The sequence below is a fragment of the Lottia gigantea genome (genome assembly GCF_000327385.1).
Source record: "Lottia gigantea unplaced genomic scaffold LOTGIsca_70, whole genome shotgun sequence".
Classification (NCBI taxonomy): Eukaryota; Metazoa; Mollusca; class Gastropoda; family Lottiidae; genus Lottia; species Lottia gigantea.
The window spans coordinates 1,320,220-1,340,844 of NW_008710371.1; the positions used below are offsets into that span (position 1 = coordinate 1,320,220).

Genomic DNA, 20,625 nt, shown 5'->3' on the forward strand with positions numbered 1-20,625 from the left:
AAGTGAAACCCCCCCCCCCCCCCCCTTTTTACCCTCTGTCTAGTATAAGACCTTTCTCAATTTGATGAGAAATTCTTTACACTGTTCCCCTTTGCTTTCCCTCATCGTCTATCTCTACCTCCCTTCCCTCTGTCTTTTTCCCTTCATTTTTCCCTACCTCTCTTCTGACTTTCCCTATTTTACTTCTCCTAGCTCTTCCTTTCTTCTTCCTTTAACCCCAATCTCTCTTCCTTTAGCCCCGATCTCTCCTCCTCCTTCCCCTATCTCTTCTTTAGCCCCGATCTCTCTTTCTCCTTCCCCTATCTCATCTTCCTTTAGCCCCGATCTCTCTTTCTCCTTCCCCTATCTCTTCCTTTAGCCCCGATCTCTCTTCCTCCTTCCCCAACCTCTCTCTCTTCTTCCTTTAACCCCAATCTCTCTTCCTTTAGCCCCGACCTCTCTTCCTCCTTCCCCTATCTCTTCCTTTAGCCCCGACCTCTCTTCCTGCTTCCCCTATCTCTTCCTTTAGCCCCGACCTCTCTCCTCTTTCCCCTATCTCTCTTCTCCCCCCCTGTCACCAATATTTTCTTCCTCGTGGCTAGCATCCCCATCTTATCCTTCTCTGGATAAGCATATTGAGTGATTTAAATTTTTTTTTCAATCTCGATTGAACTCGGCAATAAAGTGGGGTGTAAAACTTCAATTCATTGAAACGGCAATAACCACTCAATAAATACCCATTTGATTTAATAATCCAGTCCCTTTCTCAATACCAAAATGTTCCCATCTATTTTACGCCCGGTTAACAAAGACTTCAATCTTTTACACCTTTAAGTAATTTAGACAATAGAGAAACAGTCTGGGTAACATTTCTTAGTGTGGCTGAGGCTTGATATGTTCTTTTTCTCGATTTACAAGTCTCATTATCTAAGAGTAAAGTGTATGGGGAAACTTGATAAACTTGTCTACGAGGGGAAGGATGGAGACGACCTAAATTTCTTGTAAACTTTTTGTAATTTGAGATGTGAATTTTAGGAGAAAGCAATATGGCGGTAGTGAAATAAAATTTGGACAAAATTTTTAATTTTGTGCATTTTAGCCGACATTTGCGATTTCTTTCCGAACAATTGCTATGGACGGATCTAAAAAGTAAATTTCTTGCATATCTGATAAAAATACAGACAACTTCAAAGAATATTCAAAGTTATAACAATAATTCACGATAACGGTAAACATCAAAGGAAACCGACTGTGGTATACGAGTGATATTGACTGGCTTAAGTGTAAAATATGAATGATGTTGACCAGTATATACACAGTTAATGTAGATCTAATACAGAGAGATTGACATTATATAACGGTGCATGGATTTTCATTGTTTTTACAGTGATGCTTGTGGAGTGATGAAGCCGATTATATGGAAGCGCAGAGGTGCAATTATTTTTTGAAAGTGTATGGTAAATGAAATAGGCATAAAAATTGAAACATACTCACTTACACCAGTTTTAGCAATAATTTTTTTCAAATATTGCTTCTTTTCCTGAAAGAAAGTATATTTTGAGCATTAAATATGGAAGACAATTTGAGCCAAAAATCAAGCATGTAAATTTAGAACAATTATGAGAAAAAATTAACAATGCATATGGAAGACAAATGATGACAAAGTCTTAGCACAAAATTTGAATAAAATGTTCAATGTATATGGAAGGACACAACTGTAAAAAGTTAAGCATATGATTTAAATGGTTTTTAAAAAAAATCAAACAAATATGACGTCTTGGTGGAAATTACTCGTTCTATGGATGTCCATCATGGCCAAAATTCAACTTTCCCTAGCAGAAGAGAATGACAAATGCTATAACCAGAATGAAACGTGCATTCCGTTAACAACGAACATGTGTTTGGGAGCCACGCTGCCCATAAAGTTTACGTCACTGACTTTCGCTGCCGATTCGAGCTCGCTAGATGAGGTTTACGAAAAATTACGCTTGTGGAGCGGATTACAGAATGCGCCACAATGTTGGCAGGTTATCCAGCCCTTTTTGTGTTCCGTCTATTTACCAAAATGTGATAATGAGACTGGAAAGACAGAGCTACCAAGTCGTGAACTGTGTGAACGAACTAGGGAGCCGTGTCAAATCGTCAAGTCTTTCCACGATGGATCGTGGCCCGAGTTTTTAAGATGTGATCAACCTCAGTTTGTGTCTGGCTGCAAGGTAGGCAGGTTTTTTTTTGTGTTCTATATCTAGGATACTCTTTTAGGAAGTTTGTGTCTCCAAGGCTGTGAAAGTGGTAAGGTATGTTTGGAGATGACAAAAATATGCTTTTAAATGTTCAATATTCATTCATTAGTTCATTCATTCATTCATTTATTCATTCATTCATTAACTTCAGCATTCATTCATTCATTCCTTCCTTTATTCATTCATTCATTCATTAACTTCAGCCTTCATTCATTCATTTATTCATTAACTTCAGATTTCATTCATTCATTCTTTCATTAACTTCAGCCTTCATTTATTCATTCTTTCATTAACTTCAGCCTTCATTCATTCATTCATTCATTCTTTCATTCTTTCATCTAATCAATTCATTCAGTTCATTTATCTAATTATTTATTCATTTATCCTATAATTTAACCACTCATTCATTCATTCATTCCATCATTCATTTTATTCATCCAATTTTCCCAATCATTCATTCCTATCAGCAAGACTAAAGAAGTGTGTATATTTAGTAGTTACAATGATATGATAGGTCAATATTAGTTTGTACTAACAAGTACTGTGAAGTACCTATCAATGGATTCTTAACATATCAAATTAACACAGTCATAGATCTTTGTCACGGTCCTGTCTGACTTCAAGTATCACGTGACCGGTTGATAAATTTCTCATATGGACATGAAGTAAGCCTTAGATAAAAAGATATATCAAGTAATTGCAATTATCCATGTGGACTCTCTGAATGGGTTACTGAGTTGACAAACCCAAAAGCAAAATGAATGAATGAATGAATGAATGAATAAATAAATACATAGAAAATAAATGAATAAATAAATAAATAAATAAATAAATAAATAAATAAAAAATAAAAAATAAAAAAATAAATGAATAAATAAAAAAATAAATAAATGAATAAATAAATGAATAAATAAAAATAAAGGAATGAATAAATAAATAAATAAATAAATAAATAAATTAAATAAATGAATAAATAATTAAATAAAAAAAAAAATAAAAAAATAAAATAAATAAATAAATAAATAAATAAATAAATAAAAAATAAATAAATAAATAAATAAATAAATAAATAAATAAATAAATAAATAAATAAATAAATAAATAAATAAATAAATAAATGTGTTTATTTTTCAGATAGACACCTATGAAAAGTTGGCGTTCAATACATCAGCTAAATGTGAACATCCATTAATTTTAACAGAAAACAAAGATAGCTGGTTTACAGACGTCCCTGGTTGTGGTAGGTACCAATCAAAATATATCCCATACATCTGCATCTATACCTAGCCTAGGGTCTTAGGGAGGTGGGGGGTGGAGGGGCTGAACATGTAGATGACCTTTGAATTCTGATTCTGTTTTTTTTAAAGGAATTCCCTGCCAAAATTTACTGTTCACTAAAGAAGAACATGATGAAGTTCATATATTTATTGGCGTGTTTGGTTCTATATGTCTGGTGTGTACTCTGTTCACTGTGGTAAGTTAAGAAGCTCAGTTCACATAGTTCGTTCAGGTTGTGTTCAGTAGCAAATTGCTTCTTTGCACATAATGTAGTACAAAAGGCATTTCCATGTTGGCATCGACTTATTTTACATTGTTTGAACAGTGTTGTTAAAAAGGCATTTCCATGTTGGCATATACTTGTTTTACATTGTTTGTTGCTTTGAGCTTGAAAGTGGAAAAAGGCATTTCTATGTTGGCATCGAATTATTTTTAACTGTTTGCTGCTTTGCACAAAGAATTGTTAAAAAAAGGCATTTCCATGTTTGCATAAAGTTACTGAAAGTGGCACAAAAGGCATTTCCATTTTAGCATGTCAAATGAAAACTACTCCCAAAGGACAGTTCCAGAAATTCCTGTTTTTGTGTGTTTTCAGCTAACATTCCTGATAGACTGGAAGAATGCCAGTCGCTATCCAGCGCTGATTCTATTCTATATCAATGCCTGTTTCTTCATTGGTTCCATTGGATGGCTGGCACAGTTTGCAGGAGATGCCAGAACGGATATTGTCTGTAGATCTGATGGCACTGCCAGGCAGGGTGAACCTCAAATTGGGTAAGTCTGAGAGTCTTGCAGGAATTTGCTTGTTTCTTTGTCGTTCCTTTGGATGGCTGGCACAGTTTGTAGGAGATGCCAGAACTGATATTGTCTGTGGGGTGAATCTCAAATTGGGAGTCTGGAAGTCTTGTACTCTTGCAGGAATTCATCTTATATTATGGGAATTTTGAAATAAAAAGTGAAATTTGCAGGAATATGACATGGAATTGAGTCTTGTATCCCACTGAATCAATTTGGGCAACACCTTGCAGTGTGTAAAGAGGTAAACTTTGGCCAAGAAAGTGGCACAAGCAGTTGATTTCCAACAGCCTGCCTGGTAGTACACAGGGCCTCGGTTTATTGTCCCATCCGAACGACTAGACGCTTTTCCATCTGAGCACCTTTTACCTGCATCACTGACAAGGGAAACCGGGTTTAAAATTCCGAAAGCATCACCCTGACCAGATCAAACCTTAACACCTATATTGCACCTAGGCCCTGGACTGTATTTCATTAAATGTGGTTTTATCTTTTTGTTTCATGGATGTTCTAATGATTTCAGATCAGGTGAAACAGCCTCCTGTACTATTATATTTTTAATGGTCTACTACACCATGATGGCAGGGGTCATGTGGTTTGTGATGTTAGCTTACTCGTGGCATCTCACCTTCAAAGCCCTGGGAACACCCAAAGACTCTTTGTCCAGTAAAACAGCCTATTTTCACCTGATCAGCTGGTTACTGCCCTTGGTTTTGTCCATCATCTGTTTGGCAATGACGGAGGTAAGAGATATCTTTAGGTATCAAGACAGTTTCAACTCATAAAGGGACTTAAAGGGACAGTGCGCCTTTTTTTTGTGACCAATCATACTTTAGTCTCAGAAACAGGAATTTTTTAACTAAGCCAATCAGTAATAGTGTTCATAGCTCACTGTCGAAATTTGGGTCTTCAAATCCATGTGTGTCTAGAATTATCCGCGATTGAATGTTAAAATGGTGCGCATTGTATTCACAAATATACACTATGTGTTTTCTGTATTGAAAAATTGGCTGAAAATGTCCATCGTGAAATTTTGTTTTTTTTGTAGATAGATGGTGATTCTCTAAGTGGGATATGTTTTGTGGGTTACATGAAACATGGCGTTCGTGCTGGGTTTGTGTTAACACCTATAGCGTTAGTGTTAGTTACTGGTTTATTCTTTCTTATCAGTGGTAAGTGTTTTGTGTTGTGTGCAATAAGGGAAATTTTGCCAGGACAGCGGCATTAGCCAGCTCATTATCGATTTCCAACTGTTGAGGGATCTTTAACGTGCACAGCCTGTAGCATACAGGGCCTCGGTTTATTGTCCCATCTGACTAGATGCTGTTTCCATGTCAGACCCTCTTACCTACATCACTGACAGGGGGAAAATCCAAAGGTATTATCTCAACCTATGCTGGGAATGAATCCATATAGCAAGCAAGCAAGCAGACGCTTTTTCACCCCCTGCAAAATTCATCACTAAGGGGGAATCCTTTCCAAACACATCTTCAATAAATCTTCCTTCTTTCAGGACTGGTAACATTGATCAAGATTCGCAAAGCAGCACCAATATTTCTGAATGCTAAAGCTACCTCCAAACTTAGAGAAACTATCTACAGACTCGGTGAGTGACCTACCAATTTGAAGTTCCAGAGCAGTCCTTCTACCAGCTGATCCTTAGTCAAACCGCTTGGCATTGATCATTTGTCTCCATTTTAATCTAGCAAGTTTTCTACCACAGTCCTGTTCTACAAGACACTTTTTGATTGGTTAAAAATAATGTCATTAGAACAAGATTGTTGTTGAAAACTTGTTAGATTACAATGGAGAAGAAAAGCAACTGAAAAAAAAGAAAGGAAATTGTCAATCTACTGTCAAATTAAAGTGGGCCCCTAAAGCTAAAGCTTTGCACCGAAGGAACGGGTTAAGGAACGGGTTTGGGCTATTGTCATCTTGGCGTTGATTGGTCGAAATTCATGTCATACCTTGCATTAATGTCATTCGGGTTGTCAACGACGTAATTTGACCGTGAGACTCAGGCTGTACCAGTTGTTTGTGTAGCGATAAGCGAACTCACCAGGGTACCAGTTTTCTGTCAAGGAGATCGGTTTTGTCCCTGACTAATGTAAGTTGTGTTTTTCAGGTACGTTCTCCTGTCTATCTCTTTTGTTTGTCCTGGTCACCCTCTCCGTCCATATTTATACCTTCGCTAACGAACATTTATGGAGAGAAAGCTTTAGTCAATATTACAAGTAAGTCTTCTCTCGCAATTTTACCCAGCATCCTCTCTTTTATCACTTTATCAAATTTGACGGATTGTTTTTAAAGGAACACTACCTCTTAGATAAAATTTCAAGTCTCAAACTTGGTCAATAAGAGTATATATTCATCAGTTGGACTTACCAGGTGTCATAACTATACAACAGAATCCCTGGTTGATTTCTTTGGTTTGCGAAGCAGACCTTGCTTACTCTTTTCGAAACACCTGATGGCACTTCTCTTTAGAGGAGTCCACTACAATTTCTCGATAAGTGTCTAGTCGTTCAGATGGAACAATAAACCGAGGCCTCGTGTGCTACAGGCTGTGCAGGTTAAAGATCCCTCGACAGTTGGAAATTGATAAAGAGCAGTCTAATATCGCTGTCCTGGCAAAATTTCCCTCATTGCACTCTGCATTGCGTTGCCCGTTTGCCATACTTTGAACGAGATTTTGATTAACGTTTCAAAATTTCTGAAAATCATTTTGTTTGTAGATGTAAAGCCAATGTAACTATTACTCAAACCAATTCCACCTCTGATGTCTGCCATATTGAAAATCAGCCCAGTATCGTTGCCATGGAGATACATATCTTTGCCTTCTTTGGTGCCGGAATTGTCATGAGTTCTTGGTCTTGGAATAAAGCAACGTTAAATTCCTGGGAACGATTCCTTAGAATGTAAGTAACAAGAATTAACTTAAAGGATATGTGGATTCTCCAAAAGAAAATAGATCTGAGAAGCAATCATAGAGTAGCCATGTTTTTTCCTCATTGAACACTGCATGACATTGTGAGGCGATATTAATGAGCAGAATGTACGGACCTATGAAATCATTTCAATTTATTTCATTTCATTACAAGTGAATTTATTTCATTTCATTGCAAGTGAATTTATTTCATTACAAATTCATTTCATTACAAGCAAATTTATTTCTTTACAAATGAATTTATTTCATTTCATTACAAGCAAATTTATTTCTTTACATAGTGAAGTATTTCATTTCATTGCCAGTGAATTTATTTCATTACAAGTGAATTTCATTACTAGTGAATTTATTTCATTACTAGTGAATTTATTTCATTACTAGTGAATTTATTTTATTACAAATTCATTCTATTTTATTTCATTACAAGTAACAAGTAAATTTATTTCATTTCATTACAAGTGAATTTATTATTTCATTACAAGTGAATTTATTTCATTACAAGTGAATTTATTATTTCATTACAAGTGAATTTATTTCATTTCATTACAAGTGATTGATACATTTCAATACAAGTGGATTTATTTTGTTTTAACATTTCAAGTAAATTTATTTCATTTTATTTCATTACAAGTGAATTTATTTCATTACAAATTCATTTCATCACAAGTGAATTTATTTCGTTACAATTTCATTTCATCACAAGTGAATTTATTTCATTTTATACTCTAGGGTGTTTCACAAACCGTCCAATAAGCCAGTCAAGTTAAAGAAACATAAAATGATAGCCCAGGCTTTTGAAAAACGTAAAAATATCAACAATAGTCGAATGTCAATCAGTTTTCATAGTACACATGATGATCCTTTAGGTAAGCAGCCTTCATCAATCATATTTTACATTATTGTCCAATCACAGGGAGTTCTGAATCAGAATTTATTGTTATTTCTGGGACTGTTGCGAGTTGGATTGTCGTCTGCTAGGACAGTGGAATAGCTCAGTCGGTAGCGATTTGGATTGCCGTCTGCTAGGACAGTGGAATAGCTCAGTCAGTAGCGAGTTAGATTGACCTCTGCTAGGACAGTGGAATAGCTCAGTCGATAGAGAGTTAGATTGACCTCTGCTAGGACAGTGGAATAGCTCAGTTGGTAGCAAGTTGGATTGTTGTCTGCTAGGACAGTGGAATAGCTCAGTCAGTAGCGAGTTGGATTGTCGTCTGCTAGGACAGTGGAATAGCTCAGTCAGTAGCGAGTTGGATTGTCGTCTGCTAGGGCAGTAGAAAATCTGCCATGGTCAGTGCCTCCAAAAGTTCAAAGAAAACTGGATAGTCCTGCGTTAAATTTCTAATTGAATTTTTTTCTCTCTTGCTCTCTAGGAATGAAGTTCGATTTTAGTAGTGCAATGAGTCGTGACATGTCGACAAATTTTCAACAAGCCATGCCCAAACTGATTCGCCGTCGTGGTGGTCTGATACATCCTGTAGCTGGTCCTGGCCGCAGATATTCAGATTCAGGTAGAGTACTGGACAGGGGTTCAATGTCAGAAACATCATATGATATCGCCGTTCAGTTATTCACATTAGCAGCTTGTCTTAGTCGCTTTAAGTCTTCTGCTGCATTTTCAAACAACCCATGAAAAAGATGGAATGGAGTTTTGTGTGCTAACTTGACAGTTGACACCATTACAGTATGCAATGAGGGAAAATTTGCCATGACAGCAGCCGCCGAATTGTCAAGTTTAAGGCAAATGGGTTTAAGAATGACGCTATTTGCTATGTGGACTCTCTGAAATTCAATTTAGTTGACGAGCCAAGTTGCAGAGTATCATCAGGCGTTGACTTCCTCTACAAGGCCAACTTTTTTCTCTAACTCGCTCCATATTTCAAATTTTCTTTCAGATGTTCCATCGATAGGCTCGAGAAGATTTTCTGCGGATTCACAACTAAGTCAAGGCCCATCATTGGCTGAACTTCTGGTCATGGTCAACGAGAAAAAGGGCGAGGAAAAGAAGAAAAAACAGCGGGAAAAACGTCGCAGACGTCGTCAACGTGCAAAAATGAATCGAATTCAACCAGACGAAAGCAGCCAAACTCAAAACGAGACAGAAATGCGCAGGTTCGGAAAACAAAGACGGCATTCTACTTTTTACCGACGAGGAAGTGACACATCAGTACGAAGCCGCATGTCGGCCAACAGTGTACAATTTTCTATCGAACGACGTAGTATTGAGGCATTGTCCTTGGCCGCGGAGGTGCCGGTCAAGCACTCTGATATTGAAGATATGGAAATGTGTGCGGAAAGCAAAGTGCGTTTGCCTCATCATCAAGTTCCTACGCCAAGATACAATATGTTTACTGCCAGCAAATTTTTACCTGACAACCAAAAAGGGTCGAAATTTAGCCGCCATTTGCAAGATTTAAATGATACTTTAGCAGAAATGCGTAAGGAAATTACAAATCCCAATCTTTTCTCAAGTAAAAATCCCTCCAAAAAGAAAAATCCACATATGAAAATGAAATCCTTTCCGTGTGGAACTCCGTCCAAAATGAACGGTCATGGAATGGCTGCCAGAGAAAGCAGACTTCATGTGGAACCAGAACTAGAATCCATTTCTGATTAAGTCAGACAGAAAGAGAGCCTTAAAGAATGTGCTGTTGCTAGCGAACAAAATAATGTGCCTTATGTGATATTTTTTTTTTTTTTTTTTAAAAACAAATGCTGGTAGATGGGTAAAATGGCAGTGATCTTAAAGGGACAGGTGCGCCATTTTGAGGTGTTGATTTAAGTCTTGAATATCTGTAAATTAGTCTTCAGAAGTACTAGAAATGTACGAAAATTGCATAATTCCTTCAAAAATATCTCAAACTAGGAATTTTACTCTGTATTTCTATAGATATCTTTTCTATATATCACAGTGTCTCAAGAAAAGACGAGTCATCATTTTAACTTTCAAACATGGATAATTCTATACACACATGGATTTGAAGACTCAAATTTCGATGGCGGGTTCTTTTTATGGCTGTTGTCCCAATGTGAAAATGCTTTTTGCTTTGGTCCCCAAGTAGCATTTATCGTGAACATCGAAACACAACCCTACTTAGCTTTCGTAGATAACATATTTGTATTTTTCAATATATTTCAAGTTATTTTAAGTAATTTGCGTCCAGAACTTAACGTAAAGTTCAAAGTTCATATCATTTTAATTCTATTAGTGTAATTGTAAACTGATTTTTTATGAAAATTAAATTTTTATTTTGATAACTAAGTTTTTCTTTGTGGATCTCCTTGATGGGGATCCTTTCTACCAGCTGGTTCTTGATCAAACCTCGTGGTATTGATCTTTCCCAGATTATCTGTACCCATTTACAGCTGGGTTGACTGGAATAATGAGGATCTTTTCTACCAGCTGGTCCTTGACCAAACCTCTTGGTATTGATCTTTCCCAGATTATCTGTACCCATTTACAGCTGGGTCGATTGAAAGACTAATAAATTTCATCTGACTTTTAAATGCCGACAAAGATTAGAATACAAGACTACCATTGTTTGACTTAACCAAGCAAATGACATCATATAAAGAACCAACGCTCTAACCGACTGGACTACAGAACCTCAAAAAGGCACAGACCAATACCTGATAAAGGTCAAGGTTATTTTTGATGAACAAATAAAATATACAGTTATAAAAAGTTTATTTATTATAAATGATAAAATATACATAACTATTCTTAAAAATATACAACTTTATACAATTCTGAGATTTTCGTAAAAAAAATGGCAATTTAGTCAACTGAATTAAAGGGAGCTTTACACCCCAAATTTTCTACGCTAAGGACAGTGTGCAATGGAGGAAATTTTGTAAATAAAAAAATAAAAGTATGGAGTTTTACGTCCTATTTTCTGCACCAAGTAGGCTAATGAAGACGGGCAACGCCATGCAGTGTGCAATGAGGGAAATTTTGCCAGGACAGCGGCATTGGGAATTTTGCAAAGGAAACAATATCAGAATTATTGAATTGTGGACTAACATCACTTTCAACATTGCAGACGAACTAGGTGTCAGATTCTAGTTTTGAAAAGTGAAAGTTTGATAGAAATATTGATTTAAACTTTGCTAAAATATTGTGTACAGATTCACATCTTCACTAGCCTAATTTTTCATTCTAATTTAGGAATATTGCAGACGAACTAGATGTCAAGATTCTAGGTTTGAAAAGGGATACAGTTAATTGAAACTGATACATATCAACTTCTGATTTTGGAATATTTACAAATGATTAACAAAGCACTTTTTTACAAAAATTATGAAAAAATATGAGGGTTATTCTTAATTATGGCGGGTAAAAAATGGACAGTATTTGAAAAATGAAGTATCGCGATTTCTGTACATGGATGAAATACTTTCAAATCTGCTGCTCAAATTCATCACATTGCATTCTGGGTACTTTATCCACAAACCTGCAATAGAAAACAGAAATTACTAAAAAATAACATTTTGCTTAATTAAGCATAAGCTCTGTTTAGACCCAACTTTCATTTCATTATTTTTATTAGTTTTTATTTTTAGTGTAGCCACTTCACAATAGGGTCTAACGACAGCCCTCTTGAACATTCATCAAATTAACCTTTTGACCTAACCTCCTTTAACCAATCAATTTTATGCTTGCGTTTTGTGATGCGATCAAAAGGTGTATTTTCAGAAGCAGTAGACTAGTTTATCAAGTCCACTAAAAGTGAAAATAGAAAAAACGCCTTTTCATTGGTTGTTCCAAATTGACCTTGTTTAATTTGATTGGTTGAAACAGCTTAGGTCAAAAGGTTATTTTGACGAATGTTCAAGACTGCAGTCGTTAGACCCTACTCTGAAGTGGCTACACTAAAATGTAAAACTAATAAAAAAAAGCGAAACGAAAGTTGGGTCTAATTTTACGAGAACTCACTGATCAGGAGAAGAGGAAGGAGAACTTACCATTAGACAAAAGATTCTCCAACTTTAGTTTGAGATTGTGCTTGTTGAATGGGTTGAGCTCCACCACGATACATGACTCGATTGCTTTCCATCTCTTTCGCTGCTGCCATCTCCTGGGCTAACTGCCTCTCTCTAGCTGCCTCCATTTCTTTAGCTTTTTCACGATTTTCTCTGAAAAATTTGGATATTTTTAAGGATTTTCCAACAAAGTGAAGAAGGTAATAGAATTGGTCTAGTGCTGTATCACATTTAGGGGTAAATGGACACTCTCTACCAGCTGGTCCTTGACCAAACCTCTTGGCATTGATCTTTCCTTAATTATCTGTACCCATTTACAGCTGGGTCGACTGGAATAATGAGGATCCTTTCTACCAGCTGGTCCTTGGTCAAACCTCTTGGTATTGATCTTTCCTGGATTATCTGTACCCATTTACAGCTGGGTCGACTGGAATAATGAGGATCCTTTCTACCAGCTGGTCCTTGACCAAACCTCTTGGAATTGATCTTTCCTGGATTATCTGTACCCATTTACAGCTGGGTTGACTGGAATAATGAGGAAAGATGACATAATTCAAGGTCATGAGACTTTCACTCAATGACCGAAATCAGAACCAACAACCACCATTTGCTCAACGAAACCCTTCCAAAGCTTACCTGGAGTCTACTCTGTCTGGATTTTCTTCATAAGCTCTTTCCTTGTCTGTAAATATGAGGGCATTGACGAAGGAGAACATGCCACCAAAGGCATTGAAGAAGCCAGAGAGGACACAGAATCCATAGCCCCAGGAGAGGTAGTTCATCCAGGGTCTTGGCATCCATTCTGGGTCATTACACATCTCAGCAAACACCAGGGCAATCAGAAATACCAGACCAGCTGTAATACAGAAATGAAATGAAATGGAATTTGATCATACAATCAATATCAATGAAATGAAATGGAATTTGATCGCATACTTTCTGTTCCAGAAGAATGACCATAGCCTAAATTGTCTTAAATCTTTAATCGTGCACAACCCATGTTCCATCGAAATGTCTATGTGAGGATTTTTAATCCAAAAAATGTGTTGGCAGCCTGAGATGAGCTTTTTTGCTCCAGATCATTGAGTTCCCAGAGCCCTGAAAGCTATTGGGAAAGTTAATCTCCCAATTTCAAAACTAGCTGTCCTGATAAGGATTGTATATCTGAAGCATGTGTTGGCAGTAAGAGAAGGGTTCTCACTCCTGTTCAGAGAGTTCCATAGCCCTTCTCTAAAGCCTATTGGATTTTGCGAGGGAAATCTTTGGAAATGGAGTGGTCCTAATGTCAAGCTACATAAATATTCAGAAATGAGAAAAGTTTACTGTACCTGAGACTAGCTGACAGAAACTTGCCAAATAAAGAACTCTGGATCTCTTTTGATTGAAACATCTCTGGTAGATTTTACGAGGAAGATGCAGGACTAAGGCTATGATGGACAATATGTCTGCTATCAGGGTGAAGATGGACAACGCTTGAATTCCCATAAACCAGGCTGAAATTAAATTTTAAATATTTTAATTGTGCTGAATTGAATACCAATGGCCTACCAAAAAATCACCCCCCTTTCCGCTTTCGAAAAGAGTCATCGTTAGGGTAGAGTCAATGGGGTGATCACTAATATGCGTATAGAAAAGGAGGGGTTGGGATACCAATGGCGTCACTCTTTAAGATCAGAAATCGCTCCCTCTCCCCTTTCAAAAAGAGTCATTTTTAGGTTAGAGTCAATGGGGTGATCACTAGTGTGGGTATAGAAAAGGGGGGTCGGGGAGGATATCACTGTAGTAAGACCCCCCCCCCTGAGAAATAAATACTTACACGGCATGAAGTGGGTCTTGACTCCTTCAAATTCCGTCGAATGAATCCACCAGCAACCAACGAAACTTTTCATGTTTGGATCGCCAGGTATGATGTATCCTGCCAGGCAAATGTGCCACAATCCGATATTGGAGAACGGACTGTGAACTCTTGTCCACGATTTATACCAAAATGGACTGGCAAAAGCCACAAACATCAAAATAAACGCGGCAATGGCGCAGAAAAACGACAAACGGTGAAATGTTTGTGTCGCCATTTTGAAATTAACTGTGTTTCACCTGAAAGTGGGTGATCTCATTACGACAGGTGTCATGGGGGGTGAAAGGTAGCGCACGATTTGGCTGCGTTTTCGGCATTTTTGACGTGGAATCTCACCGTTTCGGAAATTGTTTATATTTTTCCCCCAATAAATCATTTATAATATTGTGAAAACAAAATTTCAAGCGTTTAAATGGTGTCCGAATCAAAATCCTGCGCAAATTCCCCAATGGTGACTCATGACTTAAGTGATAAAGAGGTTTTCTCACGGTTTTTTTTCATCCGATTGTTAAAATTTAAACAAGATTTTTCATTGAAAATACTTGTTACCTAATCGCACGATGAGATAACAATTTTTGACATTTCTTGTTACTTAATCGCACGATGAGATAACTTGATTTTGGGGTCAATTCCTTCTAATTCTGGCGATAAACCTTCGGGACATTGATAGATACAGAAACCATGTTGGTTTTAAAATTTTCTGGGTCAGAAAACATACAAATTAATAGAGGGGATCGTGGCTCACTTAATCCAAATATATGCGCCTTTAACTTGTTATGCATAAAACACACAAGAAAAACCCGTTATGTAACAATTTTGGGTCTACCTGATTTCACCTGTGTTATTGTCATAATAAACTCGTCCTAAGATTTGTCACCATAGACTCCACCAACCAGTCTCACACTTTCAACGACCATTTCAACCACGTCACCAGGTGATCTAGACTTCTCACCTTTTTGTTGATTACAAACGCTTCAAAAATTAGGCTTCAAAATGGCGTTGAGAAAAACTTTGGTTGGAATTTTTGGCCTAATTTTCACGATTGTGGCTTTCATATGCCTGCTTGTGTCCTTCGCTACCCCGAACTGGATCGAATCTTTCACGGATCGGTCCAGGGAATTTGTCAAAATGGGGCTTTGGGAAGCCTGCTTCAATGACTGGACGTACTATAAGGATTATTTGGGAAAAAGGTATCATGGATGTTGGTGGATATTTTCGTTCGAATATCGTCCAGTGTGGTCCTACTTGAACCCACGTAAGTATTCGAATGTATTTCTAAATTTCGAATTTCTGAAAGCCTGTTTCGTCGGCGAATTGCGACTTCAAAGGTAAATGCAAAAGGTGCCATTTTAGATACAATGAAAATATCTTGAAATTCAAAATGGCGACCGGAATAAGGATTCGTGATATAATTTATGACAGTGAGTAATTCATTGTCACAAAATGTCAGGGCATGCTATCTTTGAAAAAAATTGAAGGGGGTGGGGGTACTAACTTCAACCCACAGGTTGAGCCGAAGAACTGTGTATACCAGTCATGTCTGACTAGAGCTCTAAACCATTGATTTGGTTGTATTTACCAGTCATGTCTGACTAGAGCTCTAGACCATTGATTTGGTTGTATTTACCAGTCATGTCTGACTAGAGCTGACTAGATGTGCAAAAGGCTGTAGAGTAGGCTTATGCCAGATTGGACACTGCATGGTGTTGCCTCTGTTAATTCTCTAGATGTAAAGCTCCATCTCGTTTCTATCTTGCAGCATGGTTGTTGGCGATCCAGGTTCTGTTGACTATTGTCTTCATGATGCAGATGATCACCATTTTGTTTGTGGTTTTCTACTTCCTACACGTCTGTCCGGTTGCCAAGGAGAAGAATTATGTTTACGCTACAACAGGAATGAATTTTGTTTCTGGTAAGTTTGATGGATGATTAGCCCTAGAGTCTACCAGCTGGTCCTTGGCCAAACCTCTTGGCTTTGATCTTTCCTGGATTATCTGTACCCATTTACAGTTGGGTCAACTGGAATAATGAGGATCCTTTCTACCAGCTGGTCCTTGACCAAACCTCTTGGTATTGATCTGTACCCATTTACAGCTGGGTCAACTGGAATAATGAGGATCTTGTCTACTAGCTTTTCCTTGCCCAAACCTCTTGGCATTGATTTAATTGTGTATTTTTCAGGTCTGGTAATAGCTATATGTACTATCATTTTTGGAGTGAAAGCTGAAGTAGATCGCCAATGGCTGCCCCATCCCGATTCAAACTTCCTGTCCTGGTCGTTCGGATTCGCCGTCCTTTCGGGATTCTTCAGTTTATTCGGAGGAATGTGCCTACTCGTGGAATCGCTGCGTCTGTCTGTGGAATCTCAGAGAAACAGACGGGAAGCTGTGTATGGGATGAAACAATATGGAGGTCGTTACTAGGACAACCGTTTTGGACATTTTTTAAAATTCATATCATTTTAACTCTTTTACCCTCGATATGTAGGATAAGAAGATTTTATATAAAGCAGGACCAGAAAATAATATAAAGCGGGACCAGAAATAAGATTTTATATAAAGCGGGACCAGAAAATATGATTTTATATAAAGCGGGACCAGAAAATATGATTTTATATAAACCAGGACCAAAAAGTAATATAAAGCGGGACCAGAAAATATGATTTTATATAAAACGGGACCAGAAAATATGATTTTATATAAACTGGGACCAGAAAATAAGATTTTTATATAAACCGGGACTAGAAAATATGATTTTATATAACTCGGAAAATACCATCTCATAAATAATCTTTTTTTCTGGTCTTTTGGACGTCATCTTCGATCAAATTTCATAAAAAAAATTCCGCAAGATTTTTACATTCCAAAATTTCTATTAACTGGTTTAGTTTTAATGGTTATGATTTTAAGGAAAATCCATATTTTTGGAATTACTACAATCTGATTGGTTCTTTACTCTAATTCACTCTAGTGATTGACCAATCAGATAAAAGAATATAAGATCTTTATTATGTGCAAAATGGACATGGAACAAGTGCTAAACTGAAGTCATTTGATTTCAAATTTGCAACAATAAAATTATTATTGGCTAAAATCATACAAAAAATTTGCAATTTCCCTCATGCACAGAACTAATTTTGCATTTAATTAAAGGGATTCAACTAATTTTTTTGAACATTTTTTTTAGAGTGCCTTTAAAGAGGGAGGTCAAAAGCAAATGTAATATTAAAGTTGTGTCCTCCTTTTTTTAAATATTCATAATATTTCAAAATGTAAATTTTTCAAATTTGACCAAAATTCCCTTTAAATTGAATCATAATTGTATATAAATCACTAAGGCTATTTCATTCACAACTATTTCAGGGAAAATACATCATTCATTCTTATTGATTGTCACTTCCATGTTGTATTTTTGCTGATTTGGTTGTCCATATGCCTCAACAGTTTAAAGGGATAGAGCTGTCTAAAAAAAATAACTTCAGCTGTTCATAAGGAAGTTAACAAGCTGTCCTGATGAGGGTTGTCTATCCAACACGTAAACAGCTTCAGACGAACACTAGTCAAATTCTTCTTCTCAGAAAGGGAATCTGACTTAAGGTTTGTCTACAATAAAATGTAATCATTCGACAGCTCTATTCCTTTGAGTTTTATCCACTATAATATATTTTTGTATATACTTTCATGTATTTTGTATAATGATCATTTTTGTATATTTTGAGAGTCTATTTTTAGATTGTTTCTGAAGTTTAAAGGGACTAGTGCAGGGTTAAGAAAGAAATAATCTCTTTAAAGTTCAGACAAATATAAAAATTTGTCCAAAAATCAGACGAAAATTTTTGTAGTCTGGGTCCGCAGCCATATTGGATTCCATATTGTTTAAACAACTTACGCCTTTTTTTTTCAAAAATTTAAGATTACTAAGTAATTCAGTCATCTGATTGGTAAATCATTAAAAGAGACTTTAAATCTTGTTTATCAACCAATCAGATTACTGTATTTCAAATAACCTTGGCTTAAATTTAGAAAAAGAACCGGCCTAAAGTTAAAGGCATAAAAAACTTGAAAATTTTTCATCAAAAAGACCCTAAAAGCGCAAAAAATCTAACAAATGTATTTGGTCCAAGCATCATTCTAAACCCAAAATAAGATATCCTGCCCTTCCACGCAAAGCCTTAACTACGATTTCATTCCCTCCAAACTTGATTCATCAAATCATGAAATTTTTTTGTATTTTGCTATTTTTGAAATTTGGAAACAAGTACAACTTTTGATAATTTAAGATTCATTTCTTTTCGGTATAAACAGCGTGAAATGCTTCCCAAAATGAATTTAAAGATGGGTTTCCTTATTTTTTAGTGTCAAATTAAAGATGGGTTTCCTTATTTTTTAGTGTCAAATTAAGCTAACTATTTGATTAATTGATGTTTCTAATGAATTATCATGTATTCTTAATCATATCATTATGTTCTTATTGCATATAATTAAGAGTTTGAACCAATCATAAATGTCCTTGTATGTACAGTCTGGATAAACAAAAAAAGACTTTTTGACCTTTCTTGATCGGTCACTCATTTGGAATTCTGCTGGTAATTCTCTTCTAATTTAGCTAATTATGAATTAATTATGGACATGTGAGACAAACTGGTATTTTTCCAAGTCATTAGAACACCTCTACTTTCTATTCATATAAGTATTAGCATTTTCATTTTCATAAATAAAAATAAGGGAACCCATCTTTAATGGTCTCTTAACTATCTGGGAAAATTAAGTACAAATTAGGTCCAAAATGCTTTTTCAGTTTTTTTTTTCAATGTTCTTAGGTTTTGCTCCTAAAGTAATTTAATTCTGATTTTCCTAGCTTAGCTGTAGAATTGTTAATATTTTTTTTTAGAAATTTTGTTACTAATTTTATCGAGAACGTTAATTTTTTGTAATATTTTCGTTATGTAAAATAGACATGTCATTTTTTTTATAAAAAATATTTTCATTTCAACTGTGTTTTTGATGAAATGAAATGGAGTTTTTACTTCTCATTGCTCAGTGACTAATGAAATGAAATGAAATGAAATGAAACGAAATGAAATGAAACGAAATTAAGTTTTACTTCTCACTGTTCAGTGACTAATGAAATGAAATGAAACGAAACGAAATAAAGTTTTACTTCTCACTGTTCAGTGACTAATGAAATGAAATGAAATAAAGTTTTACTTCTCACTGTTCAGTGACTAATGAAATGAAATGAAATGAAACGAAATGAAATGAAGTTTTACTTCTCACTGTTCAGTGACTAATGAAATGAAATGAAATGAAATAAAGTTTTACTTCTCACTGTTCAGTGACTAATGAAATGAAATGAAATGAAACGAAATGAAATAAAGTTTTACTTCTCACTGTTCAGTGACTAATGAAAGAAACGAAATGAAATAAAGTTTTACTTCTCTCTGTTCAGTGACTAATGAAATGAAATGAAACGAAACAAAATAAAGTTTTACTTCTCACTGTTCAGTGACTAATGAAATGAAATGAAATGAAACGAAATGAAATGAAGTTTTACTTCTCACTGTTCAGTGACTAATGAAACGAAATGAAACGAAATGAAATGAAGTTTTACTTCTCACTGTTCAGTGACTAATGAAATGAAACGAAACGAAATGAAATGAAGTTTTACTTCTCACTGTTCAGTGACTAATGAAATGAAATGAAATGAAATAAAGTTTTACTTCTCTCTGTTCAGTGACTAATGAAACGAAATGAAATAAAGTTTTACTTCTCACTGTTCAGTGACTAATGAAATGAAACGAAATAAAGTTTTACTTCTCACTGTTCAGTGACTAATGAAATGAAGTGAAATAAAGTTTTACTTCTCACTGTTCAGTGACTAATGAAATGAAATGAAATAAAGTTTTACTTCTCACTGTTCAGTGACTAATGAAATGAAATGAAATAAAGTTTTACTTCTCACTGTTTAGTGACTAATGAAATGAAACGAAACGAAATAAAGTTTTACTTCTCACTGTTCAGTGACTAATGAAATGAAATGAAATGAAATGAAATAAAGTTTTACTTCTCACTGTTCAGTGACTAATGAAATGAAATGAAATGAAATGAAATAAAGTTTTACTTCTCACTGTTCAGTGACTAATGAAATGAAACGAAACGAAATAAAGTTTTACTTCTCACTGTTCAGTGACTAATGAAATGAAATGAAACGAAATAAATAAAGTTTTACTTCTCACTGTTCAGTGACTAATGAAATGAAATGAAATGAAATAAAAGTTTTACTTCTCACTGTTCAGTGACTAATGAAATGAAATGAAATGAAATGAAATAAAGTTTTACTTCTCACTGTTCAGTGACTAATGAAATGAAATGAAATGAAATGAAATAAAGTTTTACTTCTCACTGTTCAGTGACTAATGAAATGAAATGAAATGAAATAAAGTTTTACTTCTCACTGTTCAGTGACTAATGAAATGAAACGAAACGAAATAAAGTTTTACTTCTCACTGTTCAGTGACTAATGAAATGAAACGAAACGAAATAAAGTTT

General features: G+C 35.5%; 3 protein-coding genes across 3 annotated transcripts; 2 read left to right on the forward strand and 1 right to left on the reverse strand.

Moving 5' to 3' along the window:
- Positions 1 to 1,373: 1,373 nt before the first annotated feature.
- Positions 1,374 to 8,710, forward strand: LOTGIDRAFT_195892 (hypothetical protein; the record flags this gene model as incomplete). Its single annotated transcript, XM_009065800.1, has 11 exons — positions 1,374 to 2,195; positions 3,357 to 3,462; positions 3,590 to 3,696; positions 4,096 to 4,274; positions 4,819 to 5,038; positions 5,344 to 5,467; positions 5,809 to 5,901; positions 6,421 to 6,529; positions 7,031 to 7,213; positions 7,972 to 8,108; positions 8,613 to 8,710. Coding segments are annotated over exons 1-11 (1,830 nt in total), but the record flags the coding sequence as incomplete, so codon positions are not given.
- Positions 8,711 to 12,917: 4,207 nt separating this feature from the next.
- On the reverse strand, positions 12,918 to 14,240 carry LOTGIDRAFT_96885 (hypothetical protein; the record flags this gene model as incomplete). Its single annotated transcript, XM_009065801.1, has 3 exons — positions 12,918 to 13,078; positions 13,551 to 13,715; positions 14,039 to 14,240. Coding segments are annotated over 3 exons (528 nt in total), but the record flags the coding sequence as incomplete, so codon positions are not given.
- A 787-nt stretch (positions 14,241 to 15,027) lies between these two features.
- Positions 15,028 to 16,952, forward strand: LOTGIDRAFT_221390 (hypothetical protein). Its single transcript, XM_009065802.1, has 3 exons — positions 15,028 to 15,332; positions 15,837 to 15,989; positions 16,259 to 16,952. Exons 1-3 carry the CDS (start codon positions 15,071 to 15,073, stop codon positions 16,498 to 16,500), a joined length of 657 nt encoding a protein of 218 aa, XP_009064050.1. The 5' UTR covers positions 15,028 to 15,070; the 3' UTR covers positions 16,501 to 16,952.
- The last annotated feature ends 3,673 nt before the right edge of the window (positions 16,953 to 20,625 follow it).

Bases quoted from the DNA above. Each gene is read 5' to 3' on its own strand.
- LOTGIDRAFT_221390 (XM_009065802.1), top strand. From the start codon at position 15,071: ATGGCGTTGAGAAAAACTTTGGTTGGAATTTTTGGCCTAATTTTCACG. The intron at 15,333-15,836 runs GTAAGTATTCGA...TCTATCTTGCAG, and splicing joins GTGGTCCTACTTGAACCCAC to CATGGTTGTTGGCGATCCAG. The intron at 15,990-16,258 runs GTAAGTTTGATG...TGTATTTTTCAG, and splicing joins AGGAATGAATTTTGTTTCTG to GTCTGGTAATAGCTATATGT.